The sequence below is a fragment of the Macaca mulatta genome, chromosome 12, assembly GCF_049350105.2.
Source record: "Macaca mulatta isolate MMU2019108-1 chromosome 12, T2T-MMU8v2.0, whole genome shotgun sequence".
NCBI classification, from domain to species: domain Eukaryota; kingdom Metazoa; phylum Chordata; class Mammalia; order Primates; family Cercopithecidae; genus Macaca; species Macaca mulatta.
This window is the reverse complement of record NC_133417.1, coordinates 137,501,516-137,527,511: the sequence shown is the minus strand read 5'-3', so window position 1 is coordinate 137,527,511 and position 25,996 is coordinate 137,501,516. Positions and strand designations below refer to the sequence as shown.

At 44.8% G+C, this 25,996-nt stretch overlaps 1 protein-coding gene across 7 annotated transcripts in view; it reads right to left on the bottom strand.

Annotated features, from left to right (window-relative positions):
• The window catches only part of DIS3L2 (DIS3 like 3'-5' exoribonuclease 2), a 380,688-nt gene that overhangs the window by 50,151 nt on the left and 304,541 nt on the right, over window positions 1-25,996 (bottom strand). For all 7 annotated transcript variants that reach the window (XM_077957889.1, XM_077957886.1, XM_077957885.1 and 4 more), the window contains one exon: window positions 24,786-25,019. In XM_077957889.1, the coding sequence (XP_077814015.1) occupies window positions 24,786-25,019 (234 nt within the window). The remainder of the gene's footprint in view (window positions 1-24,785; window positions 25,020-25,996) is intronic.

Below are 25,996 nucleotides of genomic sequence, written 5' to 3'. Positions count from 1 at the left end.
GCAATATAGCGAGACCTCTGTCTCTACAAAACATTTAAAAATTAGCATAGGCGTGCACCTGTGGTCCCAGGTACTCAGGAGGCTGAGGTGGGAGGGTCACTTAAGCCCAGAAATTTGAGGCTGCAGTGAGCTATGATCATGCCATTGCACTCTAGCCTGGCAAGAGTGAGGCCCTGTCTCTATGTAATAAAATGAAAAAAAAAAAAAAAAAAAAAAGAAGGAAAATGAACAAACTTTCTATTTGTAATGTTAACTACGAAAAATTAGCTTTGGTAATAAAAAACTCCTTGGATAATCTCACACAGTTGAAAATCATTTAAGAAACTAGACATAATGTTAAATGTTAAAAAAATAAGTTTCACAATAATCTTAGGGGAATGTTTTCATTAAGCAGAAACTTGTTTTCCCTCTAGTCGCCAGGTAATCTCTCTAGGGGCTCTAGGGCTAGAACTCAGGGGACAGACAGAGGATCTCAAAGTCTAACTTTTGAGTCTAGTTTAGATCTTCTAGTCTACCTTTCTGCCTGTTAGACAGAGTTTATGCTCTTGCGTCCACCTTTCTGCCAGGGAAACAGGACTTTGGCAAGAGGAAGAACTTCTGCTTGTGAACACTTCTACCTATGAAAACAACCAATGACAGGCCAGGCACGGTGGCTCACGCCTGTAATCCCAGCACTTTGGGAGGCCAGGGCAGGTGGATCACTTGCAGCCAGGAGTTTGACACCAGCCTGACCAACATAGTGAAACCCTGTCTCTACTAAAAATACAAAAAGCGAGGCGTGGTGGCACACGCCTGTAATCCCAGCTACTCAGGAGGCTGAGGCAGGAAATCTCTTGAACCTTGAAGGCAGAGGTTGCAGTGAGCCAAGACTGTGCCACTGCACTCCAGCCTAGGCAAGAGTGAGACTCTGTCTCAAAAATCAAACCCCAACAACAGGGGCTGCTTAGTAGAGAAGTAAAGGGTACAGCCTCTTCAGGCTGCTGGGTTTTGAATCCAGGCTTTACTTCCTGTTAGTATGTAACCTCTTTTACCTTAGTTGCCTCCTTTGTAAAAAAGAGATAATAACAGTGCCTACCTATAGCAAATACTTAATGATGTTCTTGATGTATTATATAGTAAGACCAGAGGTTATTCCTGATAATGAGTTGAGATCAGAATTCAAAACATGACATGCTGGAACAAGCTGATTGGGACTCAGTATTTCCAAATGTGATCACTCTAAAACCTGAGTAATTTCTACAACAATAAGGTCCAATTTCTTTACCTGAGCAATATCTGGGAAACACTCTCTCTGTGTAGGACTCCTGGGGCCGCAGCAGGAAGATTCAATGCTTCAAAGCCTTGCTGTCTGCCTCAGCAGCCCCACGACCACTACACTGCTCTCCTGAGGCCGTGCTGACACGGGGTCTTCTACTACAAGGCAGCCCTGATTTTATGCCCCAGTGACGCTAGCTCCAGGGCTGCTTCAGACAGCACCAGCATCAGGGAGGCCCTGTGCCTCTAGATGAAACTCACTACTCAAAAAGAAAGCTTCCAAGGCCCTGCTGGGTCAACAGATGTGCCTCCACAAGGAAGCTGCCCAGAACCTCAGCACCAGTAACAACTTGTCCATTAATCTCTGCTTGGGGAAGGAAGAGGCCACCCCAGCCTGTCGGAGCATAGCAGAGGGCTGGCTTCTGACAGTCTGGATATATGAAAATTGCTTCTATCGTGGCCTGATTCTTCTCAGTTATTCTCAAGTTGAAACATGTCTCTAGCTGTGTACTTGTTTAACAATCATATTGTCCCAACTAGATTTTAAGTCCCTATAGAGAAACCCCAGTGTAAGTTTACTCTTTGTGATCCCCACAAAGGCTTCAAGTTAAGGCAACGCAGGGCCTTGTGATAAGCAGTAGGAATCACAGGTTCCACATGCAACCAGACTCTGTGCCAGGAACAAGTGTCCAGGTACTACTGCTTCTATCTTGAAGGTGAGGAAACTGAAGCTCAGGGAGGTTAAGTAACTGACCTGCCCAAGGTCTGGCAATATATAAATCAACACCCAGCCAACCTGGAAATGGAACTCAAACCCATGTGGCTCTAAAATCTTGGCATTTCCTACTGGGCCACACTTGCTGCTTCTTCTCCCACAAACAGGGACACTGTGTTGGAGGCTGGAAGTTGCAACAATTTACCTTTCCCCTTCTCTAGATTCTAACAGAGAACTGAATGCAAGTGGCATTCAGAATGTTAGCCTCCTTAAGGCTCACTGGCAATTAAGGTGGGAGCTGAAGAATCAGGTGGGAGCTGAGCAGACTGACCCACCAGTTGCAGGTGGAGAGGCTGGACTGGAAGAAGGGGATGCCTGGGTGGGCTCCCTCCAGGCAATGTCAAGCTTGGAGCCTGCAGGTGCTAGGTGAGCCCACTCAGGGAGGGCAGGTGAGAGACAGGTTGGTTTCACCTTTTCAATTCAATGAACCTGCCCCCAGTTGGGGCCCAGTCACACAGCTAAGTAATAATAAGACCAGAACTAGAGCTTCTTTCAGGGTCTGTAAAAGGTTAAAAGACGAAATGTCAGTCAACTAGTCAAAATACTGCAGAACAGAAATAAAGAAAAAAAACCCAAAAACAACAACAAAAATTAAGATCAATATAAGAACTATTATTATGCTATTAAAAAATGGGTTGGGGACTCATATAGCCACTTTTTATTATTTAGTCCGGGGCCCCTATTCAGGACTTCATCTGCAAAATGAAAGAATCAAAAGGCTCCTATCTAAGGCTCCTTCTGGCTCTCCTTTCACAGTTCTGTGGGCGAGCACCTGCTGGGCATTCTCTCTGTGGTGCGCAGCTCTGTGCCAGGTCCCATGGGAGGTTCAGGATAAAGGCCGGCAGAGATGACTGAGCTGCACTGTCTCTAACACTGAGGGAGCTCAGAGAATGATCTGGTACAGTGGCCTGCATGGCATAGATGAGACCTGAGGTGAGTCTGGCAGGACAGCAAGGATCTGAACGATGCACTCTGGAGAGATTCCGGAGGTGATGGGGAAAAAACAAAACCTTTAGCTCTCCCTGGGCAAAGACCACATGAGTCATGTCCATCAATGTATCCCTAGTGCCTTCCAGAATTTTCAACAAAACAGGTGCTCAATAATAATTGTTGAAGGAATAAATGATCAAAAGCAGAAAAAATAAGAATGAATATTCAATGTTCCATGAATACACAAGAGATTGGTTTGACTACAAAGTAGGGGGTACAATTGGGAAAAGATAAAATAACAACATTGATCGTGGTATCAAAGATACTAAGCACATCAACACATTCTGCTGGATTCTCTTAACAGCCTCATAGGGTGGATGTAGTTACCATGCCTACTTTGCAGCTGGGAAGTGCCTGGAGGCTCACAGAAGTTGAGAAGCGTACTCTGGGTCACACACCTGCAGGCCTGATACTTGAGTCCGGGGGCCCTGACTCTCAGTTTAGTGCTTTCCCATAAGACGAGAGCGCCTCAGCTCACATATATATGACAGGCGATAAAACCTGGACCCTCTTCTAGTTTGTGCCCCGCTCCTAGGCCACCTGTGACTGTGTGATGTGACTTGCTTTCTGATGGCAACCAGCCCCTGAACTGAGATCTGGCTATTTCCTGGGGGCAATGCTAGTGCTGCACACAGAGGAATTAAAAAAAAAAACAACCCACTTTTTATTCTGAGATAATTATAGATTCAGGAAATTGCAGAGATAGTACAGAAAGGTTCCACATGCCGATCTCCAATTTCCACCCAAGGTTCCATCTTACATAATTATAGTACAATATCAAACCCAGGAAACTGACACTGGCACAATATGTGTGTCCAGTTTTATGCCATTTTGGTGACACACGTACATTTGTGTAACTGCTACGGCAATCTACATACAGACTGTTCCCTCCCTACATAGGTCTCCCTTGGGCCACCCTCTGGTCCCCACCATCCCTAGCTTCTGGCAACTACCTATCTGTTCTCCTTCTCTATTAATCTGTCATTTTGAGGATGTTACCCACATGGAATCACACACTATTTTAAACAGCTCTTCAAACCATCCTAAGGTCAGGACTTGATCCATTTTTTAGATTTTTAGAAGAATAAAAAACAACAACATCAACATCCATCAAGAGAAATGAAAAATTAAGCAGAATAAGAAATAGACTGGGCCTAGTCCTGGCCCAGTTGTTCACAATGCCTGTAATTCCAACACTTTGGAAGGCAGAGGCAGAAGAACTGCCTGAGGCCAGGAGTTGGAGACCAGCCTGGGCAACATGGTAAGACTTCATCTCTACCAAACTCAAAAAACTTAGCTGAGCATGGTGACACATGCCTATAATCCCAGTTACTCAGGAGGCTGAGGTGGGAGGATCACTTGAGCCTAGGAGGACTGCAGTGAGCCATGTTCATGCCATAGCACTCCAGCCTGGGCAACAGAGCGAGACCCTGTCTCAAATAAAAAGAGAAATGATTCTATCCTAGTTCTGCCACCTCTAGCTATGTGAGTTTTGACAAGTATTGAAGCTCAAATCTCAGTTTCCTCATCTCTAAAAAAGGGTAAAAGGCTTGAGGATTAAATGATTGAATGTGTGAAAGCACTTGGCAAACTGCAGGCTCTCAATAAATTCTAGCTGTTTGTTATTATTAAAGAAAAGCCAAAGAAGCCTCTGTGCTTCTTTATAGAAAATAAGGCTCTCAATGGTCACAGATGATTAAGGAAATGACCATGCCAGCCCTTAAATGACCCCAGGTTATTCTTCCTCTTTCTTTCCAAGACTCCAGGATGGAAACAACCTGGGGATTCTTAAAAGGCGCTTCCAACAGGCGTCTTCATGTGCGCAGCCTCATGAGAACAGGCAGCCATCGCCATGCCAGATTCACCAGGGGGCCCTGAATTCAGAAAGTGGGGAAAATGGCCAAGTGCTCTCTGCTTAGCACAGGATGCCTCCAGAACAGCCGGGTTTGTGCAGAGGCCCCCAGCAGCACACTGAGCACAGAGAAGGGGCCAGTGCCAAAGAGAGGCAGGGGTCAGATGTGTGATTGAATTAGGTGCTGCATGGATACTCCTGAAAGCACAGCCTCACTCAAAGGCTGGATGTGAGAAGGGGACAATGGCCTGAACTGCCCACGAGGTCATCTTTACTATGACTAGCTATGGAAATCTGAAAACATCTCCCCCAAAATCACATATGCGAAGACTCCATTATATAGTGGAAAGAGCACTCGACTTTGAGCCTTTGAGTAGCTGGGAACCACGCACAAATGGCTGGCTATATCTAAGCAATATGCCCAAGGCCCATTGAAAATGGGACAAAACCAGGCATTCAGAATCCTTCATGATTTATTGAAAGTGGCATTGTCTGTGCCTTTGCATGGCACCAGCAGGGGTGGGATGGAGGGCACTCCTCCTGATGGTGGGGTCACCCCATGGGTCTCCTGTTCCCTTGGACTTTTCAACTCCTCTGGCCCACATTCACTCACTCAACTTTTCTCCTTTGAAGTTATAGAATATGCCCTCATCTATCACTGACATGTTGGGTTTCAAAAGGACTGGGAGTGAATTCACTTTTTTTTTTTTAAATAACTGAGAAGGGCTCAGCTGGAAAGACAGAGTAGGAGGTGATGAGGGAGGGTGCGAGCAAGAAGGAAGGATGGCTGGTTTTGTCCTGCTCCACAGTAGCCTCTGGGCTCACCGTCAGGGGATGGAGGTTTTCATGGGTGCCACGCGCTGCTCCTAAGGGCCTGTGTGGCTCACCATGGTCTCGCCAACTAGATTTCATATTGCTTTTAGTCATTCCTGCCGTACTTTGGGAGGTATGAGCAATCCTGATGCTTCCCATGTCGCCTTAACTCAGAGGCAGCAGCCTGTGACAAGGTAGGAGAGGAGGAACAGACTTCCAGTGCAGCCACCTGGCAAGTGTCTTTAACCTGGCAGCTCATGCACCTCAAGCTTGGAGGGTCTCCATCCGATGCCTTCTCTTCCTCCCCTGGGTGGTGCTGATGATGCTCCTGGGTGGCACATCTTCCCGGCTGTCAGAAACCTGGGTGTATCCAGGTGTCCCCCCTCCCTTTTGTGGTTCTGATTCCACTTCTCTCATCTGTTCCTTCCTGTCAGCTATGTGGCCTCACCTGCACACAGCCACAGCCATCTAACTGGCTTCCTTGATGTATATACCTTGACCCCTTCCAACTCATTCTCTACAGAGCTGCCAAGGAGATCTTTCTAAAAAAGAGGTGCCATCCCACAACCCCTGTATGTAAAATGTTTCAACAGCACCAAGTTGAATTCGAGAAAACACTCATATTGCTTTTTCTTTTTTTTTTTTTTTTTGAGACGGAGTCTCACTCTGTCATCCAGGCTGGAGTGGAGTGGCGTGATCTTGGCTCACTGCAAGCTCCACCTCCCAGGTTCACACCATTCTCCTGCCTCAGCCTCCCAAGTAGCTGGGACCACAGATGCCCGCCACCATGCCCAGCTAATTTTTTGTATTTTTAGTAGAGACGGGGTTTCACCGTGTTAGCCAGGATGGTCTCGATCTCCTGACCTTGTGATTCGCCCACCTCGGCCTCCCAAAGTGCTGGGATTACAGGCATAAGCCATCGCACATGGCCTAAAACACTCATATTTCAAGGCAGAGCAAACAAGTTCCTCCAGAACATCCCTGGTTACATCCCCAACAGTTCCCACTACCACTGCGACCCTTCCTCTGACACAGCCACCCAATGGCCCGTACAACCCAGAACAAACCAACCCACGGCAATGCTCTGCCTGGGACATTCTTGGAGAAGCCATTTCCAGGCTGCTCTCAACTGCCTTGCCTTACTGGAACTGGAATCTTCTGCCAGCTTCTACAACCTAGCATGGATCACACAGTGGACCATGCATTTCTTGAAGACAGAGCTGTGTTTTATCTGTCTTGCCATGAGTGACACAGTGCTGATTATCAATGTTGTTTTCTGAGCACTTTGGCTGCAGTGTATGGAGGGCCTCTACTTAGCTTGGCTGAGGTTGGTCATCTCACAGATTTCTATCAAACATTAGCTGCACATCCTTCCCAGGCAGGCAATCCTTGGCCTCTCACCTACACCAGGCTTTCTTCCCACCACATTACACTCCAGCTGTTCTGAGGAAAACTCCTTTCCAATGGCAGTCATAACTAGCAAGCTGCCTTGTTGACTATAATTTTTTAAAGCCTCTCAGTTATGAGATTAAAGCATGATTGGGTGAGTCACTGACATGGGTATTCGCATGTAATCGGCAAAGTCCTGTATTTGGCACCATTCATCGTTTCGACTTTGTGCAACAGTTAGAAGGATTTATCTAGAAAGTTTGGAGGTTCTTCTCTAATCATCCCATACCCTCTTTTCAAATGATACAATCTTCAGTTTGATGCCAAATCTTAAGCCAGAGAAGCCTAGTATCTGTTTAAAAGTCACCCCTGTGGCAACTTCTAAGGCACACACCTCCTTTTCAGATGGCTCACAGAGAGCACCATGCCTGGCAAGGCTCCTAGGACCAACTCCATCCCAAATCTTCTCAGGTGCAACTGTTTTCCAAAAGAAACTTCTAGGCCTGGGAAATATATTTTTAAAAAGTGAGAAACTAAAATGTAAATCCTAAAAACCATCAGAAGAAAACAGATGAAAATCTTTCTGACCTTGGATTAGTCAAAGGTTTCTTAGATACGACACCAAAAGCACAATCCATAAAATAAATTGATAAATTGGACTTCATAACAATGAAAAACTTCTGCTTTTCAAAAGAGAGGAGAAGACAAGCCAGAGAGAATGGAGAGAGAAGAAATGAAATGACAAGCCAAAGACTGGGAGAAAGTATTTGCAAATCACAAACCTGGTTGAGGATTTGTATCTAAAATATTTAAAAACAAACAAAACAAAACAAAACAAAACAAAACAAAAAAACTTCTCCAGGCCGGGCGTGGTGGCTCATGCCTGTAATCCCAGCACTTTGGGAGGCCAAGGAGGACAAATCACGAGGTCAGGAGTTTGAAACAAGCCTGGCCAACATAGTGAAACCCCCTCTCTACTAAAAATATAAAAAAATTAGCCAGGTGTGGTGGTGGGTGCCTGTAATCCCAGCTACTCGGGAGGCTGAGGCAGGAGAATCGCTTGAACCCAGGAGGTGGAGGATGCAGTGAGCTGAGATTGCACCACTGAACTCCAGTCTGGGCGAGAGTGCAAGACTCTGTCTCAAAAAACAAACAAAAAAAAAACAAAACCAATTCTCCAAACTCAGTAATAAGCCAAACAATCCAGTTAAAACTGGGCAAAAGATATGAACAGACACTTCACCAAAGAAGATACGCAGACAGCAAGTATACATATGAAAAGATGCTCAACAGAATTTGTCATTAGGGAAATTCAAATTACAACCACAATGAAATATCACTGTGCACCTATTAGCATACCCGAAAAACAAAACAAATAAAAAACTAACAATACCAAGTGCTGGCAAGCACATAAGAAATAGAATTCTTGGCCGGGCATGGAGGCTCACGCCTGTAATCCCAGCACTTTTGGAGGCCGAGGCGGGTAGATCACCTGATGTCAGGAGTTTGAGACCAGCCTGACCAACATGGTGAAACCTCGTCTTTATTAAATAAAAAAATAAGCTGGGCACGGTGGCGCATGCCTATAATCCCAGCTACTTGGGAGGCTGAGGCAGGAGAATCACTTGAAACCAGGAGGCGGAGGTTGCAGTGAGCCAAGATTGCACCATTGCACTCCAGCCTGGGCAACAACAAGAGTGAAACTCCGTCTCAAAAAAAAGAAATAGAATTATCATACCTTGCTGGTGAGAATGCAAAGTGGTACAGTCACTTTGGGAAACTGGCAGTTCTTTATGAAGTTAAATATACACTTACCATATGACCCAGAAATCTTACTGCAAACGTCTACCCAAGTGAAATGGGAAAAAATGGTCATACAAAAGCCTGTAGGCAAATATAGCATTATTCATATTGTAAAAAACTGGAAACAAGCCACATATTCTTCAACTGGTAAGTGGATAAAGTGTTGTATATCTATACAACAGAATACTACTCTGTAACAAAAGGGAATGACCACCGATACACACAACAACATGGACGACCCTCAAAGGCACTTTCACGCTACGTGAAAGAGGCCAGACTTAAAATGCTATCAACGGAATGATTCCATTTGTATGACATTCTGGAAAGCCAAAACTAGAAAGAGACAAAACAGGTTGTTGGTTGCCAGGGGCTGAGGCTAGGGAAGAAGAACTGACTACAGAGGGGCACATGGGAATTTTCTGGGGTGATGGAACTGTTCTATATCTTGATTGTGGTGGCGATTACACGACTATGTGTAGCTTGCAGAACTGTACACTAAAAAGGGTGGATTTTACTGTATGTAAGTATACCTTAGTAGGGAAAAAAAGTGATTTTAGCTAAATGTGGCTGGTAGGTCTAGTGCTTAAGGTATTATAAGATTCTAGTGATAGCATATAAAATGGTAAAATGTGCCCTTTCACAGAAATGGCAAAAACAGGATTGAAGAGTTGATTGAGCCCACAAGCAGGAAAACAAATGCAAGTCAAAACAATAATAAAATACAATTTCCAATCTATCATACTAACAAAGATTAAACAAAACCCACAAACTCTCAATTTGGTGAGAAGCAGTAACAATGCACTATTGTTTCCTGCTGAGGAAAACCTAAATTAGTCTCAACTTTCTGTAAAATTCAGTCATGTGCAGAATTAACAAAGTTTTGGCCAACGATGGGCCCCATATCTGCCAGTGGTCCCATAAGATAAGAATATCATATTTTTATTGTATTTTTCTATGTTTAGGTATACAAATACACAGCATTGTGCTCCAACTGCCTGTAGTATTCAGCACAGGCACATGCTGTACAGGTCTGTAGACTAGGAGCAACTGTGTAAACCACAAAGCCTAGATGGGTCATAGGCTATCCCATCTAGGTTAGTCTAAGTACACTCTATGATGCTGCACAATGACAAAATCACTTAACGACATATTTCTCTGAACGTGTCCCTGTCATTAAGCAATGTGTGACTGTAATCTCAAAGTCAAAAGCTCTAAAAATGTACATGCCTTAGGATATATAGAAAAATGTTATTACTCAGTGACAGGTGACCAATGGCTACTTTTGGTCAATTTCTAAATTTTTATAAAATAAATATGTATTACTTTTATAATAAAATAATAAAAGTAAGAAAGAGAAAAGTAGCACAGAAAAAAAAAGGTTAATTTCCTTCAACCTAGTAATTTTAAGAATGTACTCCTAAGGAAATAATCCAAAGTGATTTCTGAATTTTATGCATAAGATTATTAATTGCAGTGTTATTTATAACAGCAAAAACTGGAAACATTCTAGCTGCAAGGTTAGCGGGTGTGATGCACACTGTGGTCTAGTTATCAATACAGGATGAAATATTTCGCAGCTCACATTTGTGTGACTTGCGGTGTGATGTACAAAACTGCATCCCCTTGCCTTCCTTGCTCCCAAATCTTACCCTCATTAAGGAACTCAGTACCACCATGCCTAGGCTGATCCCTCACCATGGAGCTCCCTTCAGGGACCTAGCCAAACCAGACTGTTCTGCTTCCCCGCAGGGGTCAATGAGGCTCACCCTGCCTTGCATTTACATTTCAAATCCTCCCCCGCCCCCCCAAATCGACTGGAAGGTACATAAAGGAGGCGAAGTCTCCATGCCAAGGCTGCTGATGGCCACCACCATTGACTGTAGTCCTTCTATGTTCACCTCTGTGTTAAAGTAGTTCTTCTGTGAAGATAGAAATGGGCCCCTTCTCAGCATCTGGCCACACAGCTAATCCCTGTTGGGTGCTTGCTACGTGTCAGGCACTGTTCCAAGTGTTTTACGGGTACAACTCATCTAACCTAATATTCCCGTAACGCAGGTACCGTTATACTCTCCATTTCACTGACAATAAAACTGAGGCACGGAAGAGTTATAGCCACACAGCTAAGTGAGGGAGTCAGGATCAGAACCTAAGCAGTCTGATCCAGGGTCCATGCTCTTGATCACTACATTCTCTTGTTGCACAGGAGATGCTTAAATAAACAGTCATTGACTGGAAGCTGGAAGCAACAGGAGAGCTGAGAGTTGGGGCCTGGGGCAGTCTGGAGAGGAAATATGTACCAAAAAGGAACAAGTCTGAGCAAGGCCTCTGGGCAAACAGGACAGAACTCCCCAGGGACCAACAAGGTAGTCTTGGCAACCAGGGGTCAGGAATCCCAGCCAGGAAACTAGGCAGCCAGGAGGGTTCAGGAAAGACAGGAGCTCTGCTCCCCTCGAGGTGAGCTCAGCTGTGCTCTGGCACAGCCACCAGTGAGGTGGGTAAGTCTGAGAGCCTGGTTGGCAGGTAGCAGGCAGAAGAATGAAAGGGGAGAGCTCCCTGTAATTTACAGGTTGAAACTGATAGTAGCAAATTAGTTTCAAACTGCCAAACTGCCAGCATTCTCAGAGCTCAGTCACAGCTCTCTGTTCAAATGTGCTTCGAACCAGTAGACTCTGTTATTCATGAGCACATCTTACTTAGGAAGCTACCAGCCTCATGCTGACAAGCAGGTAAGAAACCTGTTGGGATCCCCTCCCTGGGTGTTGCCCTCATCTCCTTCCACTCTGGCAGATTTCTTTTACCCAAGGAGGTCACAATTCAAGGAGCAATTAAATAATTTCTATAATTTGTTTTCAACATTTCTAGTATAAGAGCAAGTTGCTAGGAGAAAACTTTTAAACAGAGTTCCCACATTTCTAATCGACTTTGAAAGTGGCCCCTTCAAACCACAGCTGGTGTTACACGAAAGCAGTCACGTGCACGCCCGGCGCAGGTGCAGCCCGCTGTCCGGCTCTTCCTGTGCACCCCTGTCCCATCTGCCTCTACGTCCTCCAGGAGACAGTAAGCTACTCTGAGGGCTGTGACCATGTTCTAACCTTGTCTATATCCCCGATACCTAGCAGAGTACCTTGTACCTGGTAGATACTAAAAAAAGTGGGCAATTAAAAAGGTAAATCAAAAGGAATATTTTAAAGTTATAAAATAATTTAAAGCTCTTAAATTGTCTTTAGTTTAAAAATGTCTGCCATGTCACTTAACAAGGGAATCAAGAAGTATTATAAAGCAAAACAAACCATGCTACAATATTACCATTCTTTCAAAAATGTGGGAGTTTCTTGAGGAAGAGCAGTACCACATTTTCACCTTGTAGACAATACAATGGGCACAGTGTCCCTGGGCACCCATGGACCTCAGAGGTGACATCCAGATCACTGTGAACAGCTCTGAGCTAGCCTAGTGATGCCCCACCAAAGGCCTGCATACCTCTTCTGTGTCCAGCACCATGCTAGATTTACAAATCTGAAAGAAGCAACAGTAAGACACCTGCCTTCTCAACAGTTACAGTCAAGAATGCAGGCAGGGAGGAAAATAAAAAGGAGTAAAGAAAGAAAACTGCAAAACAAAATGAGTGAGAGCTGATGGTGTTCCGCACCAGGCACCTAGGGGACAGATGGGGAATGGGGCCAGAGATATTGGAGGAAGAAGAAGTCTATTTAAATGGAGGCCCAGACTCTACAGAGGCAAGGCAGGAGGGAGGAGGAAGGATAGGGTTTAGTGGGAAGTGGGGACACCAGGGTACCTGACAGAGGCCCCCAAAGGCAGGGGCACTTAGATCTGATGTAGAAATCCAGTCATTCTCACTGGCTGGTTTGAGATCAAACAAAATGAGAAAAAGATGAGACAATTAAATAGGTTTCCACCAAGCCCAACCAAGTCAACGTAAAAGACTGCTCTATATTGTGAAATTATATCGTCTTTGTTTTGATGCTAAAATGTTTTCATTTATAAAATAATGAAGATAGATGGTAACTGGCTTTTTAAAGAAAATGTCCTTGCTTGGTAAAATAAAAAGGCAACAATCTTATTATATCTTGTCTTCAAAATATTTTTTGAAATCTTACTGATCCATGCTATTTACTTAATAAGACTGCAGGCTCTTGAGTGGCAAGGTGAAAGCAGCATTTGGGGAAACTCAGTCTGGCAGCAGAGTTTAGGACAGACAGCAAACAGAACAAAAGGATTCCAGCTTTAGCAGCAGAGCCCCAATTCACTGAACAATGAAAACTGAAATAAACTGGGCCTGTCCCAAGAAGCAGTCATGGTTGAAATCTAAGGGTCAGCTGCAAGGGTTCCCCTTCCCTAATGCAGGTTTTACTAACGTCAAAGAATTCCACGTCTCTGATGTAGCTGTTTGGCTCACATTTGAGTGACGTGGAGTGTGACATGGAGGCAGGGCAAGGACGTGCAGTGTGTCCCGTGAACAGAAAGAAGAGAGTCCAAATGCTGCCTAATTATGAGTATAATGACCCAAAAGCTAGGGTCCCAGAGGAGCCAAATTCTGTTCCATTTGTCAAGGTCCCTAACTTGAAAGGTTCACATCTCTGAGAGGAACAAGGGGTGCTGGCTGGGGCTCTGCTCACCCCTGGAAGTTTCTTATCTATCACCTGGTCAGTGCAGGAACTCTGTGTCTCACTTCATGTCCCCTGGACATGCCAGGCACTTAGGTCTAAGTCATCTGGGCACACTTTCAACTTCAACTAGGATATAAGTTATCTTCCTTTCTTAGCCCAGCAGCAGCTAACAGAGAACCTCTGTCTTATGGGAATTATCTCCATTAAAAGCAAAAATAGGCTCTGATCAGAATTTCGCAGAAGGAGCATTAGACTGCACAGCCACCTTGATACACAAATCGCTTTCATCCCCATCATGAGGAGAGGGAGTAGCAGCTATGGTACCTGACCCTAGAGAAACTTCTGGAAGTTCCGTGCCTCTCTACCTTTCCATGCCAGCAGGCCAGCATCTCCCTTCCCAGGGTGGCACATTGGGGTCTCTTTCCCTTCCCCTGGAGTGCCCCTTCCACCATGCTCCCCTGAAGGGGACACAGTTGGTCTGAGAAGTGAGCACCGAAGTGCTGAGGATGCCTCAGAAGCACTGCCAGGCCCTGGGGGTGCCAAAGCTTCCTGGTTCCTCACACCTGTTCAGGCAACTCCACCTTGAGAAAGTCCTCATTATACTTTGTTCTAAACCCTGGATGCCCCGGCAAAAAATCAAACACCCGGCCCTTTCATTCACAAGGAAGGAGAACCGCCCTGGCTCATAATATGTATCTAATCCTCTTATATAAACATGCCTCTCTTCTAGAGCTACAAGCCACTCTCCTGAACACAGCTACCATCATCTTTTAAAAAGATCAGTATGTATAGTGACGTTTGAAGACCTTGAAATGCCTGGTTAAAAATGAGCACTGGGCAGGGGCTGGCGATACAAAAGTGGACAAGATTTTGTCTTTACTCTTAAGAAACTCACAATCTTAGAAAAGGAGACAGGGAAGCAAATGGAAAATGGCAAGATGATATGACAGTGTGGCAAAGACAGGTAACAGGTATAAAGAAGTATCACAGGAACCCTAGGAAGGAGGGGTGGATGGGCTGGCCCTGCCTAGGAAAAAACAAATGCGAACTTCTCTGCAGCAGGATTTGGAGTTTCAATCTTCAGCTTCAAAAGGTGAACCGAGAAGGTCACAGGGTGAAGGTGGAAGAGTAGGGTGGGGGTAGGACTTTCCTTATATATAAGAAATGAGCCTGAATATAGGCAAGCAGAAAGAACCAGAAGGCAAGTGAAATGCTTCTAGAAGTGGGGTGGGAGTCAATTTTGCTTTCAGAGTTCTGAGCATCTGCACTGGCTGTTCTGACCAAGAACAGAAGCATTAGCCACTGGTCCTCACCAGTAGACCCTGCACTGGAAGGGCACCTAGCAGTGAAGGTCACACAAGGGCCATCCCCAGTCCCAGTCTGATAGAGGGCATGGTTCTCTCTGTCTCTGGCTACTTTCTCCTCTCACTAATCACTCCAGTTTCTTTTTACATTAACTACTTCTGGGCTGTTCTGTTAGACTGCCTTCAAACCCAAATCATCAGTAAAAGATGGAATAATCTCAGTCTGATAGGTGTGACTATTTCTCAGTGGATTCAGAACTCAGAGGAGAGAGAAGTGAGGGGATAAATCCCTTACCTCTCACAGCGTGGGTACTCCATACCTTTCAGCTCCTTTTCCCTTTCATCACAGTGTGGCTCATGGCTTCACCCTCCAAACTGGCCTTCTTTCCCTAATTCCATCCCACGGAATAACCATCAGGTTTGCAATTCTGTCAGCCCTGTTTCAAGAGACTGTGCCCTTGCTTTTATCTTATTGGTGTTTTTTAAGGTACATACAGTTCTTCACAAATTGCTGAAGCAGCTTGAGGGTAGAAAGTTGTCTTCTGCTGCCTAAGGCTCCTTCACAGAACTGCGAGCAGTATTTGTAACACACAGGAAGCATCCCTCCTGTGCTGGTCGGATATCACCTCTGAGTCCGTTTTTTTTTTAACAACTTCCAGAATAATGCAACCTGTATTCCTTCTAATTTTTGAAAATTATGAGTAAATGACCAGGTGACTTGCCTACAGGGAGAGGGAGCACATGAAGAGGTCAGGGTTATAATAACGAGCCACTCAACAGAATTAATCTGACACTTAAAGACACATATTAGTTTTTATGCATTCGTGAACAAGCCAGAAATAGTGGCCAGCACACGTAAGTGGTTGTAATTAGTGTTGCTTATATATAATTAGGTCAAGTTTTCAAGTTTGTCTATTGTTCATGCCTTGGGATACATAACCATGGATTGTTTTCCTTGATTCCATAAAGTGTATTAACTAAATCAATCTCTGTCTCTTCCCCTTTCTCAAAGGGGAGATTCCAATACCCGCGATGGCTGAAATTCACGCTCCCAGGTTCTCCCTGAAGCTCAGGGATGTAGCTTGTTCCACCCTTCGCTGCTTCCTCCTCCCACTCTCTTCCACGGAGGCTGTCCTAGATAGCCTGGGTGCTGAACAGCTAAGAGAACACACATTCTTGGCTGTGGATTTACTTTATAAATGAGATAAATAAATTTAAGTGAAAAATTTGCTAATATTATTATTATAAAACTGGTAACTGGGAAAACGTACGAAGCTAATATTCTTCAAGCCTCGCTGATTCTAGAACTATCTCCACGGTTGAAGTAATAAGCCATCAATGTTTAAATGGAAGCCTTGAACTTCTGGCAGAAGCCTTCCTGTAATGTTTGTTACTGCTCTCAAGAGAAGTGTAGCAATTCTTAGGGGAGCATAGATTATATAGAGCGATTCTGTTTTCAATTGGATTTCCTTATAATTATTCACGTCAGATCAACTCAAACAATGCCCGAGAGGTAATACACACAGGAGGTAAGAGAAAAGACTAGCGAAGTTACAAATGTTCTCTGAGGATCTGAGAATGCAACAACAGTTCTCAGCACCATTTCAAACACAATGGGTTTCTTTAAGGATTCCAATGAGAGGAAAGGACCTTCGTTTGGGGCAGGGGTCATTCCCCAGTCTCAACATTATCAAGAGTTTAGCAAGATACTTTCAACCACCTCTTTCGGTTGTTTTAAATTTTAGGACCCTTGTAAGTACTTTTTAAAATAAGTAACACAATGAGAAGTGTCTGTGACACACTGAGCTCTTCGTAGAGAACAGCTCATGAAAATAAACAAAATATGAAAGATGAAGGAACCACAACCACTGGGATATCTCAGAGACCTAGACACCTGAGAGAGAGAGACAGAGAGAGAGAGAGACAGAGAGCGCGAGAGCGAGAGAGAGCACAAGAGCAAGAGAGAGCGCGAGACCGAGAGAGAGCGCGAGACCGAGAAAGAGCGCGAGACCGAGAGAGAGCGCTCCATGCAGGCAGAGAACTCCTGACAGATGTTTCCATGTAAGATACCCTGATTCAATGCTACTGAAAGAGTATAAAATTGGTAAAACCTCTCGGGAAGGGAATGTGCCAATATGTTTCAGGTTTCTTAAATATATCCATATCCTTGACGCTGTCATCCCAGTTCTAAGACTGTCCTAAGAAAATAATCAGAGATCAGGTCAACGATTTATGAACACAGATGGCCATGGTACTATTACTTGTAGTACCAAAAAAAATCAGAATCTAATCAAAATATTCAAAATTGGGGAGTAGCTGAATGTTTAAGAGTATATTCATATGACAGAATATTATGTAGGGCATTATAATGTTTTAGAAGATTTTTTAATGACATAGGAAAAACTCATTACATAATATTAAAGAGCAGAATATAAATAAAAACTATACATATGTTATGCTAGCCACCCTTCCCTCCTGCTATGAAGCAGTAAGGAGCAAATGCACAAGGAATTATATCAAAATATTAACCATGGTTATTTCTGGGTGATGGAACTATAGGTGATTATGATTTCTTCTTTATATTCTTGTATTTTCTAAAATTTCTAACACGAGAACATATTACTTTTATGATAAAGCTTCCTTCCCAAAGAAAGAATTGGGGATCAGAGAGGCCTAGTTATAGAAATGATTGTCTCTCTTCTCGACCTCCACCCTGCTGCTGTTCCCTGGTGGTACACAGTACTACCACGTGCCTAAACTGGAAACCTGATTCCCTGATCCCTAGCCTTTGATCCTGCCTCTCCCTTCCCCATCTAATCAAGAGAGTCAGTTTGCCACAGGCTTATCGATTTTCCTTCCTCTCTTGGGTCTATCATTTTCTCTCACCCCACGGTCCCTACCTCAAGTCAGGCCCTCATCATTTCTCTCTTGGATTATAAACTTCCTCTATTCTATTCATTTTCAGGATGCTCTTTCTAAAACCCAGTTCTGGTCATGTCACTTACATATTTAAAATCATTCCATAGCTGCCCTGGCTCATTCCTACAGGCTCCAAGGCCTAGCCTGTGTCTCCTCTAGCTCCTCTCTCTCTCTGCACTCTACACCACACACCCTGGAACAATCTGCTATTTCTCATCCCTCCGATGCTTGCACCAGCAGTTTGCTTGCCTTTGCAGCCTGGCTAGACCCTCAAGTCTTTTAGAAGGCCTAGTGCCCCATTACCTCTGCTGGAAAATCTTCCCTGAACCCCTGAGACTGAGCTGGTCCTCTCCAAGAGAGCTCACTGTACTCTCGGCAGAGTTCTGTAACATCACTTTACATTTTCTGTGTGGCCTGCTGGCTCTCTCATTATTTTCCTATATTATTTATAGAAAAGCTCTACGACTAAGAAAACAGAATGATTCTACAAATATACTCAACCCTATGATCAATAGCTTCCTTGTGTGTTTAAGTGACAACATAAATAATAAGACCAAGGAAGAGCCAGACAGGATAAATGTACCCATCCTTCTTACCTTGGATCAAATATACTGTACAAATTAAACAGCAGAGCTGGAATGCTCATTTCTTGAAAGAGACTGTATTGGAGAGAAGGAACAGAAACAGATTCAACAAAACATACTGCTACATTTGGCAATGGGGGCAGTGTGGGGGAGAAATGCTATACAGTTTCCTTAGAGCTCCATTTTGCCATGAGCAGTCCCCACCTTCAGCACACCTACAAGAGGCAGAGCCAGCATCCCTGAAAGTGTGCTTGGGTGGGATGGAGACCTGACTGTGAAGAGCTGCTGAGCTTGCAGAAGTGGGAAATGAGAACCCCTGCTCCTTTTGCTTCAGGCTAATTAAAGCGACCTGCCTGTAAATGGAATAAGGGAACTGATGCTAAACTGATTCATTCCTCTACTCCCCACCTCCAATTGGACTGGATAGGCATGGTACTAATCAAAGGAATAATTTACCTAATTGCATGAAGCCATCCTGAGAGTTAACTTAGCACAACTGCTCTCCATTACCCATCACTGTGAAGTGATGATGAGCTGCTAAAAGCTCATTGGATAGCAGGGCTGAATTGCTAGCTGGCTGTTTAAGAAGAGGTCAGCAAAGTATGGACCACAGGCCAAACCTGCTTTTGTGTGACCCATGCGCTAAGACTGGTTTATGCTTTTTTTTTTTTGAGACGGAGTCTCGCTCTGTCACCCAGGGTGGAGTGCAGTGGCGCGATCTCGGCTCACTGCAAGCTCCGCCTCCCGGTTCACGCCATTCTCCTGCCTCAGTCTCCCGAGTAACAGGGACTACGGGCACCCACCATCACGCCTGGCTAATTTTTTGTATTTTTAGTAGAGACGGGGTTTCACTGTGTTAGCCAGGATGGTTTCCATCTCCTGACCTCGTGATCCACCCACCTCGGCCTCCCAAAGTGCTGGAATTACAGGCGTGAGTCACCGCGCCCGGCCTGGTTTATGCATTTTTAAACGGCTGAAAAATAATCAAAGGAAGAACAATATTTTGTGATGTGTGAAAACTATACAAAATTCAAGTCTCGGTGTTCTTAAAGTTTTGTTGCAACACAGCCACATTTATCCATTTAAAGCAACACTGGTGTTTTCACATTACAACAGCAGAGTTGAGTAGCAGAGACAGAGACTGCATGGCCCACAAAGCCTAATCTATTTACTATCTGGTCCTTTACAGAAAATATCTGCCAATCCCTGCCTTAAAGGCTGGGCCAGGTCAAGGTCATACATAACAGCATTCTACTGCAGCTTGGGTCCCAGGGTATTTAAAAATAATTTCCATTAACAAAGCTATCTTTATAATGAAGTCCACTCAAAGAAACGTCCTGCAGTTTGGGTTTCAAAATTGTGCCAAGGAGGATTCATATAAGATGCAGTTGTGAAGCTCCTGGAGTTTAATTTGCCTAGGAAGATGGTAACATCAGGTTTTCTCCACCACTACTTCAACTTCCTCTGAATTCCCAAAGTTAGTGACCCAGAAGGAACTGCTCACATCCCCTAATCACCTGTCAGAGGATCCATGATGGAGCACAGCTTCCTGCAAACCTCATGCTTATTTTACATGGAAGCCCTCAAACAGAGTGGCTTCTGGGTCCTGCCACCTGACTGATGAGGAAGAGGCTAGAGAGAGAGCCCCAGCAGGCAGTAGGTGTAGCTTCCTAAAATCAATCAATATTCCCAAGACACTTTCATAATGGGATTCCTCTGGCCCCTGCCACCCTCCCTTGGTATCTTTTCTGAATGCCATGGCTGAGAAGCCTGAGGCCTTGTCTTCACATTATAGTCAGGCCTAAGTGGGAAGGTGCCTGAGAACAGGCTTTGTGTCCCAATAAACAGAAGTGCCAGGGGACTCTGTGACCCCCACCTGCAAAGTCTGTTAGTTTGGCCTGAATCACTGAGCAAGACCCAGGCAGACAGCAAACTTCCAACAGTTCCCCCTCTCCCAAAGCTCAAGATTTGGATATGATTATAAACCATTATGATTCCTTTTACTGCCAACATAAAAAAGTCTGGGCCCCTGTTATGGGAGCTCCCTTTTCAGAAACGAGAGACATATGTTATAAATAAACAAAATAAAACAAACATCTATGTTAAGTCCAAGAATTAATTTAGCAGCAGAAAACACAGAGACAGAAAAAACCACCTGGAAGGGGTATTACTCAACCCATCCAACCAAAAAGCACAAGAATGCATGTGGCATCTGCATTTGCTTTCCAAGCAGTGAAACAAATGAGTCATTTCATGTACCTAGAACCTCTTTAGAACTAGGTTGAACTGTAGGTAAGGGAGACATTTGGAGCAGGTAATCCTACCCAGAAGGCAGTGCTTCCCTATCTGTTTCCCATCACAGCTCTAGGATATGAACTAGTATATACATACGCTAATATATGACAGCACACTAGGGTAGACAAGACTGCTAGTAGGTGGCCCTCACGGAACTGGAGCCAGACTAGGTGGCCCTGAGGGCTGAGGCTCACTATCTCAGACATGGGCTAAGCAGCTCCGGTCTAAGCTGCCAACTGCAAATACACAGTGGTCAAGATGCTTGACAGTTCTGAGGCTATGACTTTGGAACTAGTAGGTCCCTAACTCAACAAACAATCACCATACTAGTGCCGTATACTCAGCTCCCATTCATTCTGAAGGTCATCATGGTAAACTGACTTCTTGGAAAGGTGAAACTTGTGGTTTACACACTTATTCTGAACCTAAGGGCATGATGTGTAAATAAAACGTACCCCCTCGCACAGACTCATCTCTACTTGAGGCTAGTTTAAATGGATTTTTTTTTTTAAAGGACTGCCACCAAAAGCACGGACATAGTGGTCTGAGGCAAACAAAGCATCAGAGAACAATTCTGAACAGTAGGCTACTCAAAAAAGCACCAAGGAAAAATGGATTTTTGTGAGGGCAAGGCAGGCAGTAGGGGCAGGAGAACAAATGCAGTGACTTCTGAATAGGGCCATTTAGCTGATTTATAAATGACCTCACCAGAGTCCTTTGCTGTGGGAGATTGATGTGCTCCTCCTTCCAAAGCTGGGGTCCATCACCTTGTTTTCGGGGGAACCAAGGAATCAACTCCAAGGGTGCAAAGCCCTTATTTTCAAACCTTAATTAACTGGAACCTAATTAGGACTTTGGAGGATTTTCTTTCCACTTAAAAGGAAAATGTTTTTCTCTCTCAAGTCAGCGTGGTGTAAATGAAGGCAAAGGGAACACAGGGTGATTTGGATTTCCTGCATATAAGCAACTCACTTAACCTTTAGGAGCTTCAGCTCTCTAACTGATAAATTGAGAGGGCCAATGAGACAGATATCCAAAGCCATTTTCAGCAATAAAACTCTGATTCTGAGACATGCCAACAGATCTTTAACAATAATCTGAGATCATTCTTCTATTTTGACAATTATACCCCATCCTCATATGAGCTGGGATCACCTGACGGTCTTCTATAGTTTTTAGAGTATTTCATACATTTAATTCAACTGAACTTTGCAACAAACTGGTGGGGTGAGGTCTCTAAAACGTTACGACAGAAACTTTCCTGTGATGTGCTTCAGTAGCCATTGGCTGGTTATTCTAGAAGTTAGAAAAAGAAGGGAATCAAACAGAGGCGACAAACCCATCACCAGATGTTTTAATTTATATAGATGTATATGCATTCATTAATTTTTTTAAAATGTAAGGCTTTCAAAAAGGGAATGCTAACCAGATTTCTACTAGTCTTTTCTGAATAAACTACACTTGCAATTCACTGTTCATACTTTATCATTTGGTTTCTTTTTTTTTTTTTTTTGAGACGGAGTCTCGCTCTCTCACCCAGGCTGGAGTGCAGTGGCCGGATCTCAGCTCACTGCAAGCTCCGCCTCCCGGGTTTACGCCATTCTCCTGCCTCAGCTTCCCGCGTAGCTGGGACCACAGGCGCCCGCCACCTCGCCCGGCTAGTTTTTTGTATATTTTAGTAGAGACGGGGTTTCACCGTGTTAGCCAGGATGGTCTTGATCTCCTGACCTCGTGATCCGCCTGTCTCGGCCTCCCAAAGTGCTGGGATTACAGGCTTGAGCCACCGCGCCCGGCCTATCATTTGGTTTCTTTAAAAATAATGAGAATTTAGACATTTATGAAGCAATCTGAATACAAAATGCTTACTGGATTTTATAATTATCCCCTGTTTTACAACTGAATTTTTAAAGACTTATCCTTATCCAGGTCTTTCCAAAACATTTAACTTAGTTTTTTATAAAAACAACAGCTTCTTTTTTATGTTAGTATTTGATCAGTTTCCCTGATATTTAGTTAAACTGCATAATTACAACACTACAACTGGCCTAGCCAGGTTTGAGAATACACATACCACTCCCCTGGTAGAGGCCAAGGGAGAAGGCAGTACTAGACAGCCGGTGCCACCTGCTGCATCACTGATCACTGTGTTTTACAGAGGGAAGGAGACTGGCTGAGATATTGTGGGGATGGACTAGAGCTGGGGGAGGGAGGTCATGGATAGAGAGACAGATTTTGGCTCGTTAGCATCCAGTTAGTAGTTAGATTCACAAGAGGTCACTCAGGGTGGGAGTATGGATGGAGAAAGAATAAAGCGGGGGTAGATCCCAGGGAATGAATGCCAACCCTAAAGTGGTAAGCACAAGAGGCATCTTGCAAAGGGGGCCAGCAGGACATTACTGGAGATGTACAAAGAGAAACAGAGAACCAGGAGGTGGGTTTCAAAGGGCCTGGTGTAGGTCAGAAGTCTAAGAAGCAAGAACTGTAAAGTGTCCTTGGACTTGACAATCAGCCAGCCACCTGTAAATGAGAACTGGAATGTGTTTACACTCCCATGAACGATTTCTTAAAGGAAGGAAAGTAGGTTTTCTGTAATCCCCTATGCCTTTAGTTTCTCTTCCACCACGTCTGCTGTCTTCTTCAGCGTCCGCTCTGCCTCCTGTCTCCCTGTCAGTATTCTCACATAGACAGGGCTGCTCAGGCTGCCTGAGCCCAGGTCGGGGAAGGAGGAGCAGGAGAACTCCAGAGGCTACCCTGACTCTGCCACGCACAGGCAGGACAGGTCATCCACTGGTCCCGAGGGCAGCCACTTCTTCCTAGGCCCAGGGCAGAACCTCTTTGCAATGCCTGCTAAGAAGCATTTGTGCAAGGCTATTGCAAAAGGTAGGATAAAATCAGAACTTCAATCAGAGGGCTTTACAAGGCCTTTCAGATTTCTCCCAGCTGACAGGCTTAGGGAAAGAAGTCTGCATTAGGCAGTCTGGTGAACAGTTCCACATTCCTACCCACCTCATTTCAGACACATGGAAACTTCCCAGAGCACACACAACAAGCAAGGAAGGAGAGTTTGGGTAAGAAATATAAATGAAGGAGAAAAAAAGTCCATAATACAAAACACAGTCTCTGCTCTGTAATATACTGACAAACAATGAAGAAAGAAATCCTGGGTCCTAATAGTTACTGACTCTCAGACATGGGAATTCAAGCAGGTTTAAGTGACAGCTGCCTAAGTCCCAGAGGGCTGCCAGCATGGCTGTGAGATTTCAGAGTTATCAATAACAATCCAGGCCAATGTGTTCTTCAATAGCCAATGTTCTACAGCAGGGGTCCCCAACTGCCAGGCCACAGGCCATATTGGTCCATGACCTGTTAGGAACTGGGCCGCACAGCAAGAGGTGAGCGGTGGGTGAGTATGACCACCTGAGCTCCGCCTCCTGTCAGATCAGTGGCGGCATTAGATTCTCATAGGAGTTCAAACTCGACTGTGAACTGTGCATGCAAGGGATCTAGGCTGCACACTCCTTATGAGAATCTAATGCCTGATGATCTGAAGTGGACGTTTCATCCTGAAACCATCCCCCACCCCGGTCTATGGAAAAACTGTCTTCCACGAAACCGGTTCCTGGTGCCCAAAACAACGGGACTGCTGTTCTACAGTCTCCTCAGTTCTCTGCTTCTTCAGATATTAATCTGGAATTTGTTAACAAATAACTCTTTTGGGAGATGAGGTATAAGAAGAAATACTTTTTTTCCAAGCCTTCGTATCAGATACTGGTCAGCTGCCTCCTAAATTTCCATGCCTCCTATTCTTGCCTCCATTAAAGAACAGATTTGAGTAGAGACCTGAGGTGAGGATCACAGACTGGACACAGCCTTACCAGGGAAGACCAGCTGGGGGTTTTGGTCAGAGCCACCCACACAGACCCACTCTTTGCCTTGGCTCATGTCATTAGGCCTCGTGTACCTGTGGAATCATACAAAATACAGAATATTCTGCATAATATCCTGTATTTGGAGAGTGAATGGAAGTTAGTTCCTGCCGGCCTCAGAGAACAAGATTTTAGTGTGGTGACTGGGCAAGGAGAAGGAAGGAAGAGTCTAAGCCTGCCAAACTGCCCTCATCCATGCTGGGTTCAGGCACGAGTCAAATCTGTTGGCTGCACTAAAAAAACATGTACTGACCTGATCCAAACGAAGTGCGCCGTCCGCAAAGCGCTGCTGGCGTAATTGCTTGGCAATTTGGTGGAGATTCAAGACGGCCTGGTGTACCTCCTCGCTGCTATGCTCTGGGGAAATGGGGGGCAGCTCTTTCGCAGGGATTTTCTCAGTTGGGCTTTCAATCATGCTCTGTGCATGCTCGTAGCTAAGTTTGGTACAGGAGCAGATGATGGTCCGGCCAAACCATTCATCAAGGATCTGCAAAGATGGACAGATTGTGAGGGAATTGTGAGGACCAATTTTTTCAGGTTTTTCTTCCTTCAACCATTCATCCATACACATTCAACAAAGATTTACTGAGCACTGACTGTGTGCTTGGAATGGTGGCAGGTTCGGGCTAGGTACCCAGATGAATCAGCATGGAAACTGCTGCCCTCAGGGAGCTTAGTCTCCACCCGGCGTGGAATTAATCCAATGGGCAATGGACGCCTATGAACGGTCCCCAAGGACACCAGTGGCACAGATAAGGCATGCTGGAGGCTTTTTCATTAGTTTCGGTGAGTGGGCATCAATGTTGACACTGAGGGGAGTAGAGGAGAGAGCTGCCAACAATGTGGCAGACAGGGACTCTGCAGGCTTGGGAACAGCTCAGATGTGGGGTGAGGGAGAAGGGGAAGGCGGGGCCACTGACAGAAAGAGGATGTCGACACTGAGGGGAGTAGAGGAGAGAGCTGCCAATAATGTGGCAGACAGGGACTCTGCGGACTTGGGAACAGCTCGGATGTGGGGTGAGGGAGAAGGGGAAGGCAGGGCCACTGACAGAAAGAGGGAACACAGGTGGAGAAGCAGGATGGGGCTAGAAAGAGAAAACCCATTCTGACTGTTCCATTTGGGGCACATATGTTGAGACAGAAGTCTAGAACAGGCTTCTCAATCTCGGCACTGCTGGGCTGACTAATTCCTTGTAGGGCAGGGGGCTGAACTGTGTATTATAAAATGTTCAGCAGTATCCCTGGCCTCTATCCATTGGATGTCAGGAGCACCTCTCCCTACACCAAGTTGATAATCAAAAATGTCTCCAGACATGGCCAAATATCTTCTGGGGGAAAGCTGGCCCAGGCTGAGAACCCCTGGGCTTGAAGGAGATATATCCAAGTTTAGTGGTGGTGCCAGCTGAACGGTGGGATTACTACTGAGGTGCACTTTATTATTATTTTTACTTCTCTGTATTTTGT